At 43.8% G+C, this 21,243-nt stretch overlaps 2 protein-coding genes across 4 annotated transcripts in view; one reads left to right on the top strand and one right to left on the bottom strand.

Moving 5' to 3' along the window:
- LOC144478317 (growth arrest-specific protein 2) overlaps window positions 1-16,242 on the top strand; it is a 48,036-nt gene extending 31,794 nt beyond the window's left edge. Inside the window, exons 3-9 of one of the 3 annotated variants that reach the window (XM_078196095.1) lie at window positions 5,178-5,302; window positions 5,647-5,788; window positions 8,334-8,580; window positions 10,766-11,027; window positions 12,026-12,151; window positions 13,005-13,091; window positions 15,893-16,242. In XM_078196095.1, coding sequence (XP_078052221.1) covers window positions 5,178-5,302; window positions 5,647-5,788; window positions 8,334-8,580; window positions 10,766-11,027; window positions 12,026-12,151; window positions 13,005-13,091; window positions 15,893-15,967 — 1,064 coding nt within the window. In that variant the 3' untranslated portion in view covers window positions 15,968-16,242. Of the gene's footprint in view, window positions 1-5,177; window positions 5,303-5,646; window positions 5,789-8,333; window positions 8,581-10,765; window positions 11,028-12,025; window positions 12,152-13,004 lie in introns of all 3 variants that reach the window. The other 2 variants (XM_078196096.1, XM_078196094.1) reach the window with 2 other exon arrangements.
- A 766-nt stretch (window positions 16,243-17,008) lies between these two features.
- Window positions 17,009-19,160, bottom strand: Septin2 (septin 2). The gene is made up of 7 exons (XM_078196097.1): window positions 19,016-19,160; window positions 18,622-18,739; window positions 18,207-18,543; window positions 17,820-18,124; window positions 17,622-17,749; window positions 17,374-17,547; window positions 17,009-17,299 (listed from the first exon to the last, which is right to left on the bottom strand). The coding sequence occupies exons 1-7, from the start codon at window positions 19,043-19,045 to the stop codon at window positions 17,126-17,128; spliced, it is 1,266 nt and encodes a 421-aa protein (XP_078052223.1). The 5' UTR covers window positions 19,046-19,160; the 3' UTR covers window positions 17,009-17,125.
- Between the last annotated feature and the right edge of the window lie 2,083 nt (window positions 19,161-21,243).

The following is a 21,243-nucleotide window of genomic DNA, read 5'->3' as shown; positions in this document are numbered from 1 at the left end:
TCGCGTAGTTTTCTGCCAGGCGAAGGAGAAGTTTTATGGAGGTTGCTTCTGTAATATTTGTTGCCTTCTCCTTCAATTAGAAATACTGTTCGAGCGCGGTAGAATTAATATCGTGTTAAGCACCGTGTTTCAAACGAATTACTATGTTTAATAATAATCGACATATTAATATAAATACCTGCGCGCGTATAAATGCTGCGCGACGTAATCGAATCAGGGACGAAATGTAATTCGATGTTAACGCGATGTCGTTGGTTATATATTATTAATATTATTGTAGAATAACGTAATTAATGGCATCGAAAATTATATTCAATTTATCTTTCTACTCTATATATATAGTAGAAAGATAAATATATATACATACATGTTAAATTTGTTTCTTATGCAACAGATACGCTTCGCCAATTATAAAATGACAAGACGCGCAGGTATGCAGTGGACAAAATAGGAAGCGAAAATTATGAGGTCGCGAGTTAGGGGTTACACTGCAGCAGATAATGTAATGTTTAGATTTACGGAGTAAAAAATAATTATTTATTTGATATCAATTGGAACAATTCAAAATCGGGACAGAATAAATTTTATAATATATATGGAATGGGTGAATTAAATATAGAAATATATTTTTACTGAATTCGGTGGTTCCAACTTAATATATAAGCAATGGATAAATTAAATACAGAAATATATTTTTAAGCGATTCCAGCTTAAAATAATAAACAGAGATTTATTCGCGTTCTCGTGCCGGCTGATCCGGATTGCAATAATTTGCATAGCCTGTCTCCTCTCTCGATCGTGTTATCCTGCGCGCGAGAGCACTGCTAAAAGCATGACGCTGTTACAAGCGACTTAGAATGTCTCCTCCACTAACACCGTTTCCGGCGAAAGGTCCGGCGATCGGTCTTTTCGCGCACCGGACGATTTCAACGACGGACGATGACAGGTGAAACTATGCCCGAAGAGAAGATAATAAATCTTCCGCGGAGATAAACATCGTATACGCGGAGAATGTATGAAATCGCAACGTTAAGAATCGCGTCCGCTCGGTAAACTCGCGCGCGACTGTCCTTCGTCGGAGGATACCCCGTGCGCGCGCGCGCGCGCGCTTGTGTGTGGTCCGGTGGTACACGATGAAATTAAAATCGTCGGGCCGAGTCATGTTTTATGGTAACAAGCAATCGCGGTGATATATCGCGCTCGAATTAATGCGCCGATCGAACAATGCCAAGGACGGATCGGATCGGATCGGCGGGGATGCTGAAAAAGGATCGAATCGTACTAAAAGAGGTCGGAGCGAGTATTAAAATCGAAGGGTGGCGTATCAAGGATATGAAGGAAATGCAGGTCACGGTGTTGTACGATGGCTATCGATACACCGCGCGGTCGAAAGGAAACGAAGCGGAGCAGCCCGCCCGGAGATGCCTTCGTCAATAAAACCAACGCGACACGCAGCGCGCCGACGATTCAAAAACCGGCTGCCCTTCGACCGGATCACGAATACCCGGTTATTCTTTACGCGACTCGGAAACTCAGAAAATTGCCGCGAGGTCGGACGCTTTTTTTTTTTTACGAACGATCAATTTCGTGTTTTTTAACCGTTCCGCTGCGGCGCGATCTCGGAGAGAACCGTCGAATAAAATAAAAATAACTTTGATCTGTCTTAATTGTAATAACAACCGATAACTTTTCTAAGCTGTTTTTTCTTTACTTAACTCGCACTATTATTATTCGATAATAATTGGTAATCTGATAGAATTTTTACTAGGCTCATAGAATTTTTATTAGGCTCATAGAATTTTTATTTTAAAAAATAAAGTGCACTTTTATTAATTCAAAATTGATTCTTGCGACTTACAGCAACAGTTTCACTACTCGACAATTTCATCAAACTATACTCTATTGTTATAAAAATTATTCTGAAACGTAATAGGATAATTCTAGTGGTGCTTCATAGTCACCGTTCGAGTGCAAAGTTTTAAAGAATAAAATATCGAATATAACATATATAATATAATAAAGAATAATAGATCGTTGACCTGACGTAATGTCAAGAAATAAAATATCCAGATCAGTCGAGATTCTGACGCGACTCATTGAAAACTATGCGACACGGAAACACGATGGAGATCAACGCGCCATAAATCTCCGAAAAGACAATGCCCTATCCACCCAATTTGCCCGTTACACTCCGACTCGCCGCTATCACTTTCTCGGGACGAATACTCACAGCCTATCCCCGTTTATTGAAACGTTTACAAGAAGTTCCTCCCGTACCGTCTGGTTATAAATCTCCGGAACAGGACAATGTTCCCAGCTGAATTCGCCCCGGTATCAGCATCTAATTACCGCCTGTACGGTTGCGGAATGGCTTTCTTCGAGCGCGCGGCATTATCGGTGCGACAAGGGAAAGGGGAGGGGGAGAGGCGGTGAGGGCACACCGTCAAACATAAATTAGCCGCGTGTGCTCGCGAGTATATCGCTTTATATTTAGTTCCGGGTGACCGAGTTGGTAGTTCGTCGCTCTGTTCGCACTCGCGCTCGTGATCTTTCGTAAGATCGAAACGGCATCCTACTCTCGGTAGAGCTGAGCAGCTGTTATCACGTGGCGGAGTGCCGGGGCCCGGCATCGCCATTGTGTCCCGGCCATATGCGAACAATATTCGCGATCCAGATTCAGTCGGCATCCGTGGGGGCCGCACGTAAACGCCGTGGAGGAACAGGGAGGAGAACACGTACGCGGCGGGAACACGAGCCCGCGCGCGCACGTACACACGTTAGGCAACGGCGCGGTGTGTGGAACGTGTGATGGACTTTACTCTATAAGCCCGGGCCGTTAAAACCATTTTTTTTCTTCTTTTTTTTTCCGCCCGGTTGTTCTGCCCCGGGTGCAACCCTATTGTTACCGGGTCGAGTCACGAGCCTCGCCGCGCCGGTTCTCATTACCATCCGTATCTGCGAGGCTTTATCGCTGCCAACGGGCCCAACCTAGTTCCTATTTCCCATCGTATCCCACCTATATCTATTATACGTGGCACATGGATCGTGTCGCCCGGGCTTTTCCTTAGATTCCCCTTGCCGCGGCGTCGATCTCTCGGTCCGCGCGCGAGCGTTCCAATCCCGCGGATCGTGGGAGAATCGACGCCGAGGAGTCCGCCGCCGTACACCGTACGGGAAACCAGAAACGAAATGCGCGGCACCAACACACACACACACACACCCGTGTATACCTGCGCGGCCGATATGCACGTATATATATATAGATATATATATATATCGAAGTGCCCTCTCTACCCGATTCCGTTCGGTTTACACGGCGACGAACGAAATTGAAATGATTTCGAGGAGTCACGCGCGAGTTGGCCTATCGTGAGAGTGTCCCGGCTAGATCATTTCCCGCTTGACCGAGCACACACCGTTCCTCGAGTTTCTAGCCGGCTACGATTTTTTCGACGGATCTCATCCTCCTGCCTCCTCCTCCTCGTTTCCCCCCTCCTTTCGCCTTCTCCTCATCTCCACGCGCAAGAATTTAATACCGGCTCAGCCACCGACGACGATCATCCAGAAGTGGTACAACCCGATCAGCCGGAATCGAGAGGATCATCCTCGGCGTTGCGAGCTTCTAACCGGTGCCCGGTGAAAAATCGCGGCGCGATCATGATGCATCGATCGGTACGCCTCTTTAACCTCTACGGACGGATCCGATCGCTTTGATGAATGGATTCGAGCTGCGTAATGATCCGCTGCGATCGCGAGATCTCTCTCTCTCTCTCTCTGGCTCTCTTTGTACGTGCCGGTCGAGATCGATGCCGATTTCGAGCCAGCCGTGCCGTAGGTAGCGGGTTTCGACTGATCAATCTGGTACGCGATCCAGGCCGGCGCTCGATCGATTCTCACGTTCACCGACGCCGTCCCGTCATCTCCCAGATATCCTTGTTTGATCGATCTCTCGGGGTTAATTTGCCACGCTGCCCGCATTAAGGGTCTCGCATCGTCCGCGATAGCAATTAACGATCCGGCTACCGGAGTTTGTCGAGAGACTTTTATGGGCTTTTTGCGGAGCTTATTGGCTTGTTATGGAGCATAGGGGATTTAGAGGCTGGACGAAGTTCTGTGGAGAAGTAGTTTGAGAAGCAAGGAAGAGATTGGCATAATAGATTTTTAATACAGATTAGTTTTATTGATTTAATACTGGAATTGACGTTGCTATTAAAGGATCCACGGAACAAGATATTTAGGTACTTGATAAATATAATTTATGCTAGTAAGGTCTCGTCTTAATTATTAGTTATTAAACGTTGTTAATTATTAGTTATTAGATTAAATTTTGGAATATTTATATTTTTGTAGCAACGAGATCAATCGAGTCGATTATTATTATTACTATTAATATTATCCCTATTATTTAAAAGAATTACAGAGAACCTAATCACGCGAACATAATCACACGGTAAACATGGAGAAATATATAGTAATACTTTAAAAATACTATAAATATAATTATCATAAATTTGATACGACGAAAAAATTAAAATATGCCAAGAATGTCAATATATTACCTTAAACATACTAAACTTATTAAAGATAAGAACCTATTAGCCTCGCAGACACTATACACAATTTTTATTTCACCTAAAAATCCACCCTTAATTTACCACATACCTGACCATCTCCCCATTAAAAAATCGACTTAATAAACAAATTACCTCGTTCACTGGTCATCTCGAAACATTCTAAAAATCTGTCACCTCGCGATCGAAACGAATAAAGCCACCCTGTCCCCCTAACCTCGACTATTGTTCCGTCGAGCGAAGCGTCACAAAAGAGTGTAATTAAATTTCTGCCGGCGTGCACTTGGGCCGAGAGAACGGTTCGCGGAAAATTTCTGTAACAAAAGCGGAAGTCACCACCCTCCGGCTCCGAAAGAATTTGACTGCTGCGGCGAGGAGCGCGAAAGGAGAGGAGGAGGGTTGCTCTCCATTGTTCCGAACAATGGCGCCACTTCGTCGATACCTTTGACTGCTTTCAAGTGACCGTTTACGCAATACGTCGGGAGAGCGGTTCCGTCGACGCCGCGTGATTAGAAGAGACGAGAGAGAGAGAGAGAGAGAGAGAGAGAGAATGAGGGCGGGAATTTTTCTGTTCTCGACTAATTAAAAACACTGTTTGCGTTACAGACTCCGAGTATGTGACCGGCGACAACTTCTTCGACGCGCTCGACAACGGGGTGGTTGTGTGTCGATTGGCGAGAGTCATCCAGGAGAAAGCGAGGGTGGCGATCGATGCCGGCCGTGCCAAAGGGGTGAGTAATTATGATCTCGCCGGCTAAACAGTCTGGCCTAACAATAGACGAGAAATTCTCTACACGTTGTCTCTCGAGCGGATAACGAGTTTTTTGTTTCGTGAAAGGAAGAAATCGAGAACTTCGAAATACTGTACCGCCTTTTAAAAGATAACAATATATTTATTTAGATTTTTAGCGATTTTTATCCTGCGTCAAGGTAATTATTTCAGCAGTTAAAAAATAAATTTCTTTCAGATATATTTTCACGATTTCCAAATTCAAAAATTAAAAATAGATAACTCCCTTTTAAATATATCTTATCGAACGGTCGATAATAAAATGTTTTATTGGCCGTTTTGCAGCCGATCCCGGTGATAAGGAGCCGATGCTGGGAGAACGCGGCCAGACGGAGTTTCTTCTCCCGCGACAACATGGAGAATTTCATTCAGTTCTGCCGTCGTCTGGGCGTTCACGAGAACCTTTTGTTCGAGAGCGACGATCTCGGTAAATCTAGCCAATTAATTCCAATTTCCGCGCGTATCGATCCACCCCCGCGCTCGCGCTCACTCTCTCTCTCTCTCCATCATCCGCGACAGAAGACGAGCCTATGGCCCAATGTAAAACCGGAGAATCCCTGCAATTACAACGCGCGAATGTTCGCGTTCCCGCGGCCGGGTATGCAAATTCAAAACGTTTCCGGGGCGAGAGTAATCGCCTCGAATTAACCGCGTCCCTCTACCCCGCGTCCCGCGGGGAGAAAAACGCAGCCGGGAGAGGGCTCTTCGCCGCCGCCTGACCGGTTTCGAATGCCATCGAAAACAATACTACGCGGCCGTGTGTGCGCGCGCACGCGACACAAGCTGCTTGGAAAAAAGAACGGCGGGCTACGTGGAAACGCGGAGCCGGGGACCACGTGGTCCGCCGGGATATTCTACGGAGCTCTTGGTGTCACGAGAGGCCTGAACGCGTCCCTCTCGACCCTCTGCATCTGTTCGTCTTCCGCGGGACAATTTACTCGAAAAGAAAATATTTGTTTCTTCTTGGGGCAACATCGTAAACCCCTTGCCATACTTTAGCGAGTCGGACTCGTGATGGAGATTTATATTAGGGTGACCCATAAGTTTCTTCCCCTTTTTTGATGCGAAATGAATACACGATATTTGTTGTTTAAGGTGGATTTATTATGTTATATATGAACCGTTCTGTTCTGTAACCTTCTTCCATCTCTGAGGAAGCCTCATTATGCCCTCTTTCCAAAATTGTTGTTACTTGCAAAATATTCATCCGGGTGCGCTTTTATTTCGCTTATGGATTTGAAAGATTTACCACGGGGAGAATTTTTTAAGGAGAGGAACAAGTCATAATCGGATGGAGCAAGGTCTGGGGAGCTAGGAGGATGAGGTAGAACGTCCCAATCAAACTGTAATAATTTTTGCATTACGGCCAAAGCAACACGCGGTCTTGCGTTGTCGCGATGGAAAATGACGCCTCTTCGGTTCGCCAATTCTGGCCGTTTTTCTGCTACGGCGGCTTTTTAATTGATCCAGTTGATTGCAATATTTGTCAGCATTGATCGTAGCACCTTGAGGAAGGAGTTCGTAGTACACTACACCTTTCCAGTCCCACCAAACGCACGAAAGAACCTTCTTCGGATGAAGTCCAGGCTTCGCAACAGTCGAAGGTCTATTTTCCTTGGACTAAGCTCGTTTTCGATGCGCAATTTGGTATAAAATCCAAGGCTCGTTTCCAGTGACAAGCCTCTTTAAGAAAGGATCCTTTTCATGTCGCTGGAGAGGCAAATCGCACGTAGAGACGCGGTTTTGGAACCCAAACTTCATATCGATTCGCATATCTTGATTAAATGATTACGTACGTCTTGGGAATATTAGTGACATCCACTATCTTGCGCACACCATATCGCGGATTTTCAGCGAGCACAGTCTTGATAATGTCCGTATCCGTCGTTGCCGGGCGACCGCTGCGGTTTTCATCTTTCAACTCGAAATTTCCAGCTCTAAATTTTCTAAACCAATTGCCGACGGTCCTAATAGTCGTAGTACCACTTCCGTAAACGGTGCAAGTCTCGTCCGCAGCTTTAGATTTCTCGCTCCGTGATAAAATATGGTAGCGGTGTATAATAAGTTGATTAAGTTGGAGCTAATCGCGTTCTTATTGCTCCGATCCGCGACATTAGCGTCCTACATAGCGCACAACCGTTGTTCGACCGATGCATAGCGAGGAGTTTTAAGACGATGCTTGAATTTAGATCAGTGGTTGAGCATAATCTCCAGTCTAGAGCCTAGGAGATGGCAAATCGTTGTCTATATCTAATTTCTGTTTTAATCATTATATATTCTTTGTTTTTTATATTAAATTATAGTTTATTGTATTATATTATATTATTGAAGCTATATGTAGTTTTTGGTACGTGAATGATCGTTTGATATATTTTTATAATCTTATACTGTCGTATAGTAGCGCAATATTTTTAATTTTGATAGAAAGGGGTAAATTTTTGGGAGTATTTAGAACTGCTGGAAATTTTAAGACTTTTTTGTATAGTATATGTAAAAACTGTTTATATCAATTCTAAAAACCAATAGCCAATTATAATACTAATAATAATATATTTATAAACTCTGTTCTTTCACTAACAATATTAATAGTTTGCAAATACATAAATTCCTTCAATCTCTTTACTAGTCTATATTCTATCAATTTTCTCCATAAACGCATAAAGTCCACTATTTAATAATTAGCATCAGATCTAAGACGTTATATTCATCCTATAAAGGAAAATGAATTATGAAGGAAAATTTCCTCCCAGAAATACTGCGAACAAGTAAAACGATCCGGTTCGTTAGCGGGGATCAGGAGAAGCTCGGACCGTACGCAAAGGGTTAGCCATTGTAGGATGAGAAGGACACATCCAGGCGGTTCCCATAGATATTCCGCGTCTCCCGCATTATGCGCTATCTGGCTCATATAATAACGCTTGTACGCCGTAATGTGCAATTATTTAATAGCGTACGATACCTATAATTGGCAGTTCTCCACGGCCAACCACGGAACGTCGTGCTGTGCCTGCTGGAGGTGGCTCGATTGGCTTCGATCTACTCGGTGGAGCCACCGGGGCTCGTGCAGCTCGAGAGGGAAATTGCCGCCGAACAAGAGAGGGATCTCCACTGTTTGTCCGATAGCGGTATATCACACAGCAGCCTCGTCTCTTGGCAATTCCAATCACCGTCCCCGACCGCGACGCCTAGACCACCAGCCGAGAAGATAAAACACAGCAGGTACGGAGACCAGTCTACGATAACCGTCTATCCGATCCCCTCGAACGGTTTGCTTTTCTCGTCACGACGTCTCTCGCCTCCCGGTCGAAACCGATCGACGCTCGATCGCTATTCCGTTTGCGGTCTAGCGAATCACTCTTTCGAATCTCGGTTCCGGCCCTGTCTCTCGCAGCCAGCTGGAGCAAGGGACGGTTAATTATTTCAACGGATAGCACGAACGGCCGTGTCAAAGGGGGTGCAAGCGTTGCGTTTCTCTGATACCGAAGACGGGGTTGTCGGGTCTTTGGTCAAAGTATCCGACGAATTCATTCGAATAAATAAAAGGGATATGGAATAATCGTTATTCGTTACGAATAATTATTAGCTAGATGGAATAATGAATTTTTATTGAAATGAATAGATAGGGCAATTTCTGATGAATAGTTGTAATTCGAATAAATATGTAGAATAATTTCTGATGAATAATTCTGATTCAAATAAATTAGAAAAATAATTTCTGAGGAATAATTGCGATTCGAGTAAATAAGAAAAATAATTTCTGACAAATAATTCGAATGAAATATGCGACTAAAAAGCACTAAATACGCTACAATTATCTCAGCTATGAACGTATAGTTATACTTAATACCTGCAACGCTGCACAAATTTTTTGCCGAGATCGACAAGAAAGATAGTAAATCATTAGCATCCCTTAGGCACCGATTTGTTCCAGTAATTTTTTCAGCTAACGCCGAAGCCTCTAAATGGTAATCCCTGTAACGTAGCATTATTAAAAACAGAAACAAGTGTCTAATTTTTCCAACGATAATTGCACTCCCGGCAAGTGTCTGTAGCATAAACAGCACGTTCGTCGGAGCGATGCGGAGCGCGGTCTGTCTCAATAACGACCTACGACCCGCTGGAACACGGCTTCGCAGCGAGAAGCGAACAACGCCGAGTCCGAACGTACCAAACGAGACTCTGCGTTTGCTGAAAAAGGATTCGCCTAATGGGTAAATCTGCGAGGCGTTGCATTCTAAGAAAGACAAGCGCGCGCACACTTACCTCAACCGTAACGCAACGCGCCGTAGGAGTGGCGGTGTTTCATGGCGTGTAAACCTTACGGTATTTACGGCAAACCCGTGGCAGATACGCCGCCGTAATTATGATAAGCAACAGAAAGTGTGCGCGCGGTCTTTCTCGCGTCCTCTCTCTCTCTCTCTCTCTCTCTCAACTACCGTTGTCGCGGAAAAAAAAAGAACAGTTCCGAGCAAGCTTTTTTTGAACGAAGAATCACAGGCGATTACTGTATCGTGTTACTGGCGCGTGCCACGGAACCTTTTAATCGAAACAGTGAAATCAAAAGCCCCCCCCGCGTGTGTTCTTAATCGCGGCGAGTTTGTGGGCGGTAATTGTGCGAACCAGTTGCGATACCGGGGATCGAAACGAACTTTGAATGCATCATTTGAGAAAATCAGTAGGTTACTTGTGCTTGTGAAACTTTTCTAGGTGGAACGCTGCTCTTGGGGGCGTCTTGTGAAACGAACAGAAACTTCATTCAGAAAGCTTTCGTGAATTTCTTACTTTCAAGCGTTGCCTATCGTGGATCTTTGTAGAAGTTTATGTAGAAATGTTTCATAAATTCACGATGAAGATTTTCCGGATCTCTGAGACCTAGAAAAAGACAGAGGAAAATTACAGGAATTAAAAGCGATAATTTGGATAAATTTTTAATTATGTTCTCGTGGGGATATTTATATGCAACTTAGCTTAAATTAAAGCTGCGAGTGTCTACTTTAAGATAGACTAAATTATATCGCTTCGGAACGACGAGATTATTTTGAAAAATTAAAAAGATCGTAGCTCCAGTGTCATGGGGTTCACAAGATTTAAAAGAGAAAGTTCAGAGGGACTTTAAGATACATTTCTCTAGAGCTATTTTTGTGCAACTTAGCTTGAATGAAAGCTTATGGTTTCTATTTTAAGGCAGGATACATTAGGCTAAAATTGTACAATAACTCTGCACGGTACTTACTAATTATAATAAGGTACTTAAAATTAATGCCATTTATTTGCTCGAAATCGAAAGAAAATTTGATTTCTCTATTACTAAAATTATTGACACCAGAGACTCAAATGAAATTATACCTAAATGTTTCCATCTTTGGTTACGATCGAATGGTACAAAAATGATGTTGTCTCGTAGCTCGGCGTCGGAAGTGACCTCGTCAGCGACAAGATGGCTGGATACCACGACGGGCACCACCCACGAGCCAGAAATGCGGCGGTCGGTCAGTGATAATGGACCACAGGGTAGCGACGGCGTGCCGAGCGATACCACGGAGGACGATTGGTCGCGTGGAAGCGCCGAAGACCCGGACGAGGTTCCATCACCGTCGAGCTCACCTTTGCCCTCGCCAGCTGAGCCGCCGGAACACACCGGGCCCATAACGGAGCTCGATCGCAAGGTAAAACAGTTGATGCCAGAAACCGATCTGTCAAAGTGTCCATTAAGCGAGCCCCACCTAGCAATTATCGCGTGTCAAGATATCTTCTGTCAATTTTGAATACACATATCCATAAATAATTCTATAAAATATTCGATATTCAACATCTTGCTTTGCGGTTCTCGTCGTAACGTCGGAATATTTAATTATTTTCATGATCGTAATTACATTCCGAGTTCCCACGCTCTTATTTAAAAATATGTAATATAATATTCGATAAAATTAAATGGAATACCAATATTTGCCACAGGAAATAAATATTTGATTATCGCTTTGAATATTACATAGGGAATCACAATATGCGTAAAAGCCTGGGCTTAATAACTATCCAGTAATTTAAACGTAAATGAACGAACGACTATTCTGTATTATTATCCTAGGATGTACAAAAATTATGCACTCCTCATTATTCCATATTCATGAATGGAAAATAATATTTCCTTTCCAGCTGCTTCCACGTCAGGTTCTTCGCACAATTAAATGTCTTCGAGACGCGTTCAATCCGATTTGATAAAACGTTCTCATTACCTATTCGCATATTTCTCAAATATATATATTTCTTATCGCATAAATGTTTTTACGTCGAGTCAAAGGTTTTTACCGTAACTCAGTCGACGCGAAGCGGCATGGAAGCCAGGACTCCACGCCGAGCTCGCATCGCGTCACGTTCGCTATGAATGGCGTGAGCAAGGCAGAGAGGAAGAACGGAACAATGGAAGTAAACGGCTCCCTTTAAGCTTTTTTTCACGTATGCGTTTGCACGCACGTAGACTATCGCATGTCGAATTCCAGCGTACGCAGAAGCGGTTGTTACGCGGCACCGAGTCCGCGACTTTCCCCGCGGGCCGCCGTCGATTTATATCGTCCGACAGCCGATCGTTCTTCGTCCGACCGTCCCGCTGTCGACGTAAAAATACGTCGTCGCCGTTGCTTCTGCACCGTCTTCTTCTTTGTTTCAGGTGAGGCGCGCGACGGAGGCTGTTCAGAGACTCTGCCAGTGTCCGTCGGAGAAGTGCTCGAAGCTGAAGGTGCGCAAAGTTGGCGAAGGCCGATACCATATCGCTGGGCGGAACGTCTTCATCAGGGTCAGTAATTACTTTGATCGATACGACGAGTTTGTCAGAGTTCAGAGGATTCGGTCTGCGATGCCCAGGGATTCTTAAAATTAAATATATCGGTGTACTGTGTCGGCTATTTTTGAGTGCACTTTCATAATGCTTATAGGAACCGAAATTCAGGAATACCGGTGGGATTATCTGCATCTACCGGTTTTTAGATCTCGTTATAATATTTGAGATACTCTTTAAGCAAAGGTCATTAACCGGTTCTATTTCCTTATCGTTATTATATTCACTTACGATATGCTTTATAAAAGCGTGGCGGTTATATGTATAATAAGAGCGTAAGATACATTACTGTAATCTTTAATGACTCCTAGTTGAACGAAATAAGGAAATAATACCGATATAACGTGGGATTTGTTGTTATAAAAATATATATTGATATTTCGATATTATTTTAGTTACGATAAATGCTCCAATTATCATACCTCCAAATTAAAAACGTATCAAAAAGAAAAGACGAAAATTCTGTACATAAATTGACACCTTTCCTTGGCCCTTATAGGTAACAATACTTCCTCTTTTTATACGTTTTTCATTCAGGGACGCGATAACTGGGACATCTACCCTGAAATAATATATACCGTTATTCCATGAGCGTTGCGAATTTTTTAATTTATACGAGTTTCGAGTTATCGATATAAACGGTCCAGCCAACGTTCAACGTCTCCGTGGTGCTTGTACCATAGCCTGCATCTCTCGCGTTAACAATGCGTCCCAGCGCATTGGGGTGCTCCAGCGAATCCTCTTGAAACATGAAATCCAGCGCGTCCGAGTAGGAACTGCTAATGACCCCCTGGGTACCTTGTGTTCGCAGCTGCTGAAGGGCAGACACATGATGGTCCGAGTGGGCGGCGGTTGGGACACCTTGGAGCATTTCTTGGCGAGGCATGATCCCTGTCAGGTGAGGACCCTCAACCGCGAGAGCACGCCGCCTTCACCCCACGGCAACAAGCACACCAACTTTCTTCCAATTCGCGCCAAGTATCGCAGCCCGCCGGCGGAATTCGTCTCGGCCCGCTAGCCTAAAAGCACAGTGCCTGTTACAAGTCCACGCTACTTCACGTTCATGCTGCTGTTAGTCTGTTACGTACAAGTAGAGTACACACGGCTCGTCGACAGGGTGGCGAGACGCGAGTTGCGAGGCACGCCGGGGCCGCCGGTTCCCGTTCCGTTCGCGTCCGAGGAAGGTGACTGAACCGTGACGAGTTTTAGGGGGGAACCACGCTGATAGAGAGGATAAACGCGGGTTTGCCGGCTGCTAGAACACGGGGTGCACGATCGATGCCTGAGTCATGGTTGCGGGAGCGAAACCGCGGCTTGTTCCTTCTTTCCAACCGCTGTCGGGTGCGTTGACGATGTTGAGGGATTCGCTGGCTGGGGTTTATCCGTGCTATCAGCGAAGGGCCCCCCCTCCGGGTGTAGTGTATCTCGCGGCACGTCTCCGCTATCACACGATTACATGTCTTCTATTCTATCGCGATTACATGCACACTGGTACCGAGTGCACCTATCTTTTTAGATGGATAAGTTATACAGGGGATGGCACTATTTTTTCTTACATGTCATTGTAACAACGGCTAGGGAGCACTAATCATTGTAACGTATACGTCCTTGCAAGCGTGTTAATATGCCATCTTCTTGCGCGCGAAGGCCCGAGCCGAGCCGCACAGCTCTCGCTCGAGCGTTTACCTCTTACTACTCTATATTTCCCTTCTATCGATTAATCTCTCTCTCTCTCTTTCTCTCGACGAATGTACGTGCATTTACATTTAATCGTTTCCATTGTATGCTATCGAGGCGTGCGTTGCGTTTGTACAGGATGCGCGAGGGGTGGGGCAGCTAAGTGTGTGCTACCGTTTCGGTACCATTTTCATGATTGCTTCCGACGAGATTAACGTTCCGCGAGGTCGGTGTAACGTAGCGATCGAAAAACTGTCCCTTCCGATGCCCGCGTTTCGAAACATCCGGTCATCTTCAGTATTTTAAATAAAAGAAGTTAGAAAACTGAAGGCGATTCGCGCGGCTCCCGGTGAGCCCCTCGTATTCGCCCAACACGTGCGAACGCAACCTGCATATTTATTTGTACTTCTACCGTTAATCCAGTCGCGTAATAAAAGTACAAGACTATTTTTTGTACGATATTCACTCGCTTCGTCGCTTAAACGTTTAACCGTTTCGTTGCATTGAGCGTTTAGGGATCGATGCTTTGCGCGGGGATCGCGCGATCGACGATCCATACTCGGCATACGATCTGCTCCACGGGAGATTTAGGACCGCGGTATTGCTCGTTAAACGCTCAAATCTTTATACAGCAATGAAAGGGTTAAGCGTCATGCATTCCACGAATGACAGGCATATTGACGCTTGATTTGGAAATTGTCTAACAGAAAACAGACAAGAGGGCAATGCACCTGGTAGAGGTAGCTTTACGACCGCAATGACCAAAGTTCGCAGACGGTATGTTGAAATGACGCCAGTTCAGAGGCCGTATCGGAATGTCGTTCGCCGCGAAGACAACGATCCACGGTCCAACTGCCGGCATTGTAACAATCGTTGGATCGAACTCGATTAGCTGCTGAAGGCCACGTTTTCCACTTTAGGTCGCCTTTAAGGGGTTCTCTTGGTCCGACCAGGTAGAAAATGGTCCTACAATCGACGAAAACCTTTAACCATCTCCCCTCGGTCGGACCTGTAGCATCTTGAAAATCGCTCGGTCTAGAGAGTCGATTTTCTATCAAGAATTGTAGCTTTAAGTGTCAGAGAATTCGTGGGAGTTGTTAAATATTTGCAATAGCGTCGCGAAGACAGCGAACAGCTGAAATCTCGAGGGCCTCGAGCAACCAATTGACTTACTTCCAACCGGCGGATACTTCGAACTTTACCCACGCACGTGATTAGAGAAGGAAGTGCAATTATGGACTCGGGTAATGTCAGCCTAGGTCAAGAGCTTCTACTCCCCCTTAACGCTACAGGAAATTGTATGTTCCCACGAACGATTCCGTCTCGCAAAACTATACGATTTAAGGTTCACCGTCGAGTCTCCGCGAGATTGCGAAACGCAATTTGTTCACCGAGACGTTGAAGTATCACACTTTGCAATCCCGTACTTGGTCATTGCTGCAGCCGGTCAAGGCGTATCCCGTAGTGCACTTAAATATCTTTAGGCACATAGATAATAAATTACAACAAATGGCAGGGTCGGTCACACAGTGTAAACACACTTTTTCTCCGTTGTAAATATACATTCGTTTTTGTTCATCGTGTTCGACGCGATCGGAACGATGGATCGCAGCGAAATTATGATCGCGTTACAGATTATCACGAAAACGGACACGATGGAAACGGTCTCGTGTTTTTACCATTGCGTATTACCTCGGTAATTGTACGTTTTCTGCTCGCAGGATAATGTCAAGGCAGTTGCTCCTTTTATTTACACGTTACAACGGCGACATGTTCGCCGACCCTGAAATTAATTATCACACGTTTGGCACATTAATCGACGCGTACCCAAAAAATCGGCTGAACAATCGCAAAAAAATGCTTCACGATAACTGCCATAATACATACATACATATATATTTATACATATATATACATATATATCTATGTTTTGTACTTTTATAATAAACACGTAGGCTAAGGGTATCATGGAGGACGTTATCGGCGAAATTAAATTACGCGATGTGTTTGTTGGGTTCACAGAAATGCAAGGGCACAGGAATGTGCAAAGGAATACCAAAGCAAAGAAATGCGCGACGAGTATTGTCGGCACGTTGAGGCTATTGTCGTTCGAGGATTTTTTTGTTAGACATTTTTCCTATTCCCTTCAATTGACCAACGGGTTTATCGTAGGATTTTCTGTTTTCGCGCGTCCCCCCGCCGGGGCGCGGTCTGCGTTTGGATATTTTTTCGTTACGCAATTTTCTTGGCGCAGAGACTGTATTTATTTTGTAAATGGTGAACAACAACATTGTGTAGCCGCGCGATGCAACGAGACTTTGTTCGGTGCGTTCTGCGTAGACTAATCTCTGCTACGCGCGAACGAAGCGATTCCGCCATATTATATTATTGTAAACGCGTTACTCGGTAAGTCTTGTCTATACACTTAAAGATTAAGTTGTTTTGTACCTGCTTGCTTCCACGCAGAGTATTGAAAATGTTTTCTTTATCCTTTTTTTTTTTGCCCCCGAGCGAAACGAGAGAGCATCGTTTCGTCCGAAAATCGATTTGTTTCAACAGGCAGGCGTCGTCTGACAAATCTCTGGAGGAAATTGCGCGATCCCGAAGAAACAACGATTGATTTTAGGATTCCCAGGAATTCATTTTGTGAAAGTTGCGGTCGATTTGTGAATATACATCGCCGCACGACGACCATTTTCGAATGTTTTTTCCATGACTTGTGATATAATTGTATTGCATATTATAATATTTTCAATTCTTGCTGCACGTTAGCAACCAAAACAAGCTTTTGTAAAGTCTACGTCATAATCGTTTCATATATTCCACGTAACATGTACGGTTAATAACGTTAGGTTCATGTAAGTACAATGCAATTGTGTTAATTGTTATATTTTGTTGAACAATAAAATATTTAATTACGGACTCGCTCGCTCAACAGGTGACGGAAACTCGATGATGAATGCTGTTCAAACGAGTCGGTTCAATAAGTAACAAATATATTTTTATTTGTTTCTTCATGGTGCATATGTTATTATAAAAGTAACTTAAATTTGGTAAACATCACTGTTGTCATGATTATCAGTCTGGCGTAAGTAAAACCTATAGTTATAAGTAATATAAGAAAAAGGAAATTACAGCGCCTTGGAAACTTTGGATAATTTAATATTTCATCTTGGGGGAGTCAAGTATCAAATAATTAAGATAATAATACTCATTACGTTATGGAGTAAGAAGATGCGCGATGCCGTGTCTCTTCTATTTCTTCTTGCTCTTCCCTAGCGTTAACGTGTGGTGCTGGGGTTGCTGTGTAAACTGCATCTTCCGTCTATTCAATTCTAGAATGTCGTCCTCGAGTTTCTTCCTGCTCTCCTCTACCTTCTTCTTTTCCTCCGTATGATCTTTTTTCAGCGTGTCGAATTTAATGTGTAACTACAACAAAAATGATCGCTCTGCAAACGAAACTCTAAAATGCCAAAAATGAATAAAGAAGAAACAATTGTTACGTCTTTTTCTGCTTCCTTCAATTCAGCCTCTGCATCTTTTACTCTCACTACGAACATCTGCCTCATCTCATCTTCCTTCTGCTGGAGTTCTTGCAAGTGGAGGGTTCTCTTAGCTTCGCATGTCTGTTGGAAACTAACTGGTTTGTTCTCGCTGTCCACGTCACTGAAGCCCATCTGAAATCGTAGGTAAAAAAAATATATAGTTTTGCTGAAACATATATAAAAAAAATGATACTTTATATAATCACCTGTTCTAATTGCCTTTTACGGTATAGTTCATAGTGACGGCAATGCGTTTTCTCTCTCATATCTTCCATGTTCGTCCGAATTAGCATCTCACGCAGTTTGACGAAATCGCAATGGGATTCATTTTCCACTGTATTGAAAAACAATCAATTGAATACTGTACGAAATATTGATTTTTGAACAACAGTACGATACTGTACCTTGCACTGTACCCCATGGATACTGCCTGGAACGCATCATTTTATTTCCCACTCGTACAAAATCGGTACTACCGACTACTGCAAAGGGTACATGGGCATTCATACTAGTGTTCACTTCTGTTACACTTTCATCATCGGTGGGAAATTGATAAATGTGGACTCCATTGTTTTGCAATTCGGATATGATCTTGCTCTTAAATTTTTGTAATTCTGTCTTGGATATTGTATCCGCTTTGGCAATGATTGGAATGATATTTACTTTTGTGTCAAGCTTCTTCATACACACAAGATCGATGGACTTCAACCTGCAATTCCATATGAATTAAATAATTAAATAACGAAGCTATGATATTTGCATCCAGCACATGTCTTATGCGCCATACATACCCATGACCGGTAGGACAGATGAAATATAGGCAAACATGAATGCGACTATCATGATAAGTTGCTAGGCAGCGTTTTATTTTCAGCTCTTCTTGTAGATAGGCCTCGAACTGAGCATCAATGTAATCAACAACTGCCTTAAAGCTATCCTCCTTATTAATTTGATCTCCGTATCCAACGGTATCAACAATAGTTAACTTCAGTCTAACATTGCTCTCTTGTAATTCATAAGTGTGTGCCTTAAGCTTCACAGATGGAAGATTGTGAGGGCTTGGAGTAGACTCGAAGCTTGTATTGAAGAGAGAATCCATGAGTGTAGATTTCCCAAGACCGGTCTCTCCTATTAAAACAATATCAATTAGCACAAATGTTTACAAGAATGAGTAATACTTCATTCAGAATCAGATATGTTCCGTACCAATACAGAGGATGTTAAATACAAATCCATTTTGCACAGATTTATTCACCAATTGATCCGGAAGACTGTCAAATCCAACATGGCCAGACAATTTCAAATTACGTATATTAGATTCCAGCTGAAAGCACGAATAATCCATAAATATTACGAGCCACGAGCAGACCGGAAATTAGCTGTACTATCTCCAAACGGAGCGATAACGCTTCATCGAGAATACTGTTGTTGTGACAGAAGAGAACCAACGCCCTTCGTGCTCCAAACACTACGTATGCGACGACAATAGCCGTGTGTATGTTTGTACGCAGAGAGGGACATTCAAACAACAATTTCGGGTAACAATGGTGACCGAAAGAAAGGTAAATAGACATAAAATTGTAAAAAAAATGACACCTACCTTGATACGTTCAACATCCACGGACGCCATTTTTACTACTAGCGACGCCTGCGTACACTCACGCTGCGGTTTTCAGATGTAATATCTACACACATACATCCAATGTAAACCGGTGATTCTTAATATGTCACCCGTGTAGATTAAACCGTCTGAAAACCAATTATTGTAGCGCACAAATGTATCGTTCTTATGTAATACGTCACCGTTATTACGCGAATAAATAACATTGAATTCCTACAATTAGTTTAAAAAAAAATGTCTACTAATACAAAGTCCATTCATGTACAATCATTCGGTGGAATTATTGTAATGAATCAATAGTACACATTAGTATCGATTGTACCTATATAAGAGCAGCGAGACGTGCAACGTATACGTGAAAGCCTCCTCGAATTCCTGCGAGAGTTTAAGCTGTCTTATGAATAATTAAATTTTTCAATTTTCGTTTACTCGAATAGTTCACAAACAATCCGATGTTACGGAAATATTCATTCACTCAGTTTCGATGTAACTGCACAGGTGAGTTAACGTATGAAATAAATGTACAATATAAAATTCCATTTACATAGCCTGCGCACGCGTTTATTAATGTTCTGGCGAAGGTGGGTTCCAGATGTAATCCAAATCATGATATCAATAATGTAGAACAACGTTCGAATTCATGTTCGCCGGTTTCCGAATTTACGGGGATCGGTCTGTTCGTTATCGAAACGGCCAGTCCGGTGTGTTGCGGAGCGTTATTTTTTCGTTAATGCGATTCATAAATCGCGCCCACTCCCACCACGCGTGCGCGCGCATCCCCGGTCAGGTACTTAGTGGCTCAGTTGGTGTTGGGACTGCGAGCGTGTCGCTAGGGTGTTTCGCGCTGGCGTGCTGGCAGACCGCTCATAACAGTGTCTACTTTCTAACATGGCAGATCAATTTGTGTTGTATTATCATGTGACGGGGAAAAGCTCTCGTGTATAAGACGATCATCGTGTAAACTATCGTAGATTCTCCTCGCGGGAGAAACGTGTTGCCAGCGTACGAGCACCGTCGCGATGGCGGACATGAAGAGTCCATCGTTCAGTGACATTAAACGGCCCGAGGAGGTGGTGGCGATGGCGATGAACGACAGCCTGAAATTCGCCGTGCTGATCGGGCTGATCGAAGTCGGACAGGTGTCGAATCGGGAGGTTGTCAACACCGTGCTTCACCTGGTGAGTAACCCTGAACATTTGTGTACACGATCAAGGAGCCGGCCGTGCGTTTCACGGGCATTCCCGCCGATTTCGGTGCATCGGCCTAAATCTGTCAATTTGAACTGTCAAACCTCCGTCGGTCCACGCGTTCGGCCCGTCGCAACGACGATTATCGCTTTATTTATCGTTTATCGAATCGCGGGCTGTGCGATCACGCCGAGTACGAGGCGGTCCAGCACCGTTCACCATTCTTTCCCGCACGATTCTATTCAACTTTAACCGCTAAACTAGCCTCGAACGTTGCGACACGTTTTAGGGATACACGGCCTCGTCCTTGCACGGGCTTTACCCCTACCACCGGGACCATTTTCAACGCACACGTCGGGTCGCTCTAACACGTTTATAGCTGAATAACCTGTACCTCGGTTTTATTACTTGGCGGTATTGCTTTGCCATTAATGCCTCGTCACTATGCGCGAATTCGACACGGAAAAGAATTCACGTTCGTTCGGTGATTTCGTTCGGTTTGGTCTGTCGATGCTGGTGGGTCCGAGTGAAAGTAACGTTGCTCTTTTGGACAGCCTTGTTTCTTGTTTTATTGGCCGCCGATTCAGAACTACAACGATCCATTCATACTTTAAAACACGTTACATGAACCACGTTACAGAAGCAGGCATTTTTTAAAATAGATTTAGGGTGTCACAGGCTGTAGCTGCGACAATTTATGGATCTAGGAACGGGTCTTGTAAAAGCAGCAGAAATATTATCTTACTGGAACGTACTTTAGTCTGTCCTTTTTTAAAAATACACCTAAGCCATACCGATGGTCATAATAGCTGTCCTCCCCACCGCGATCGCTCCTGGTTCATAACATACGGTTCGCAAGAGTGGGGAGGACAATTATTATGACTATCGACGTACCTCGAGTTTCTTTGGAAAACAGGCTATAGTACTTTCTTTACACAGTAATATGATTGTTTTATTTTTGATATTGAAGTATGGACGTTTGCCGGACATTTCACTGGCAGAATGTCGCAGTGAAATTGG

Source organism: Augochlora pura, chromosome 2 (genome assembly GCF_028453695.1).
Source record: "Augochlora pura isolate Apur16 chromosome 2, APUR_v2.2.1, whole genome shotgun sequence".
In the NCBI taxonomy this organism is placed as follows: domain Eukaryota; kingdom Metazoa; phylum Arthropoda; class Insecta; order Hymenoptera; family Halictidae; genus Augochlora; species Augochlora pura.
The sequence above is the reverse complement of the archived record's forward strand: the minus strand, read 5'-3'. Positions and strand labels throughout refer to the sequence as shown.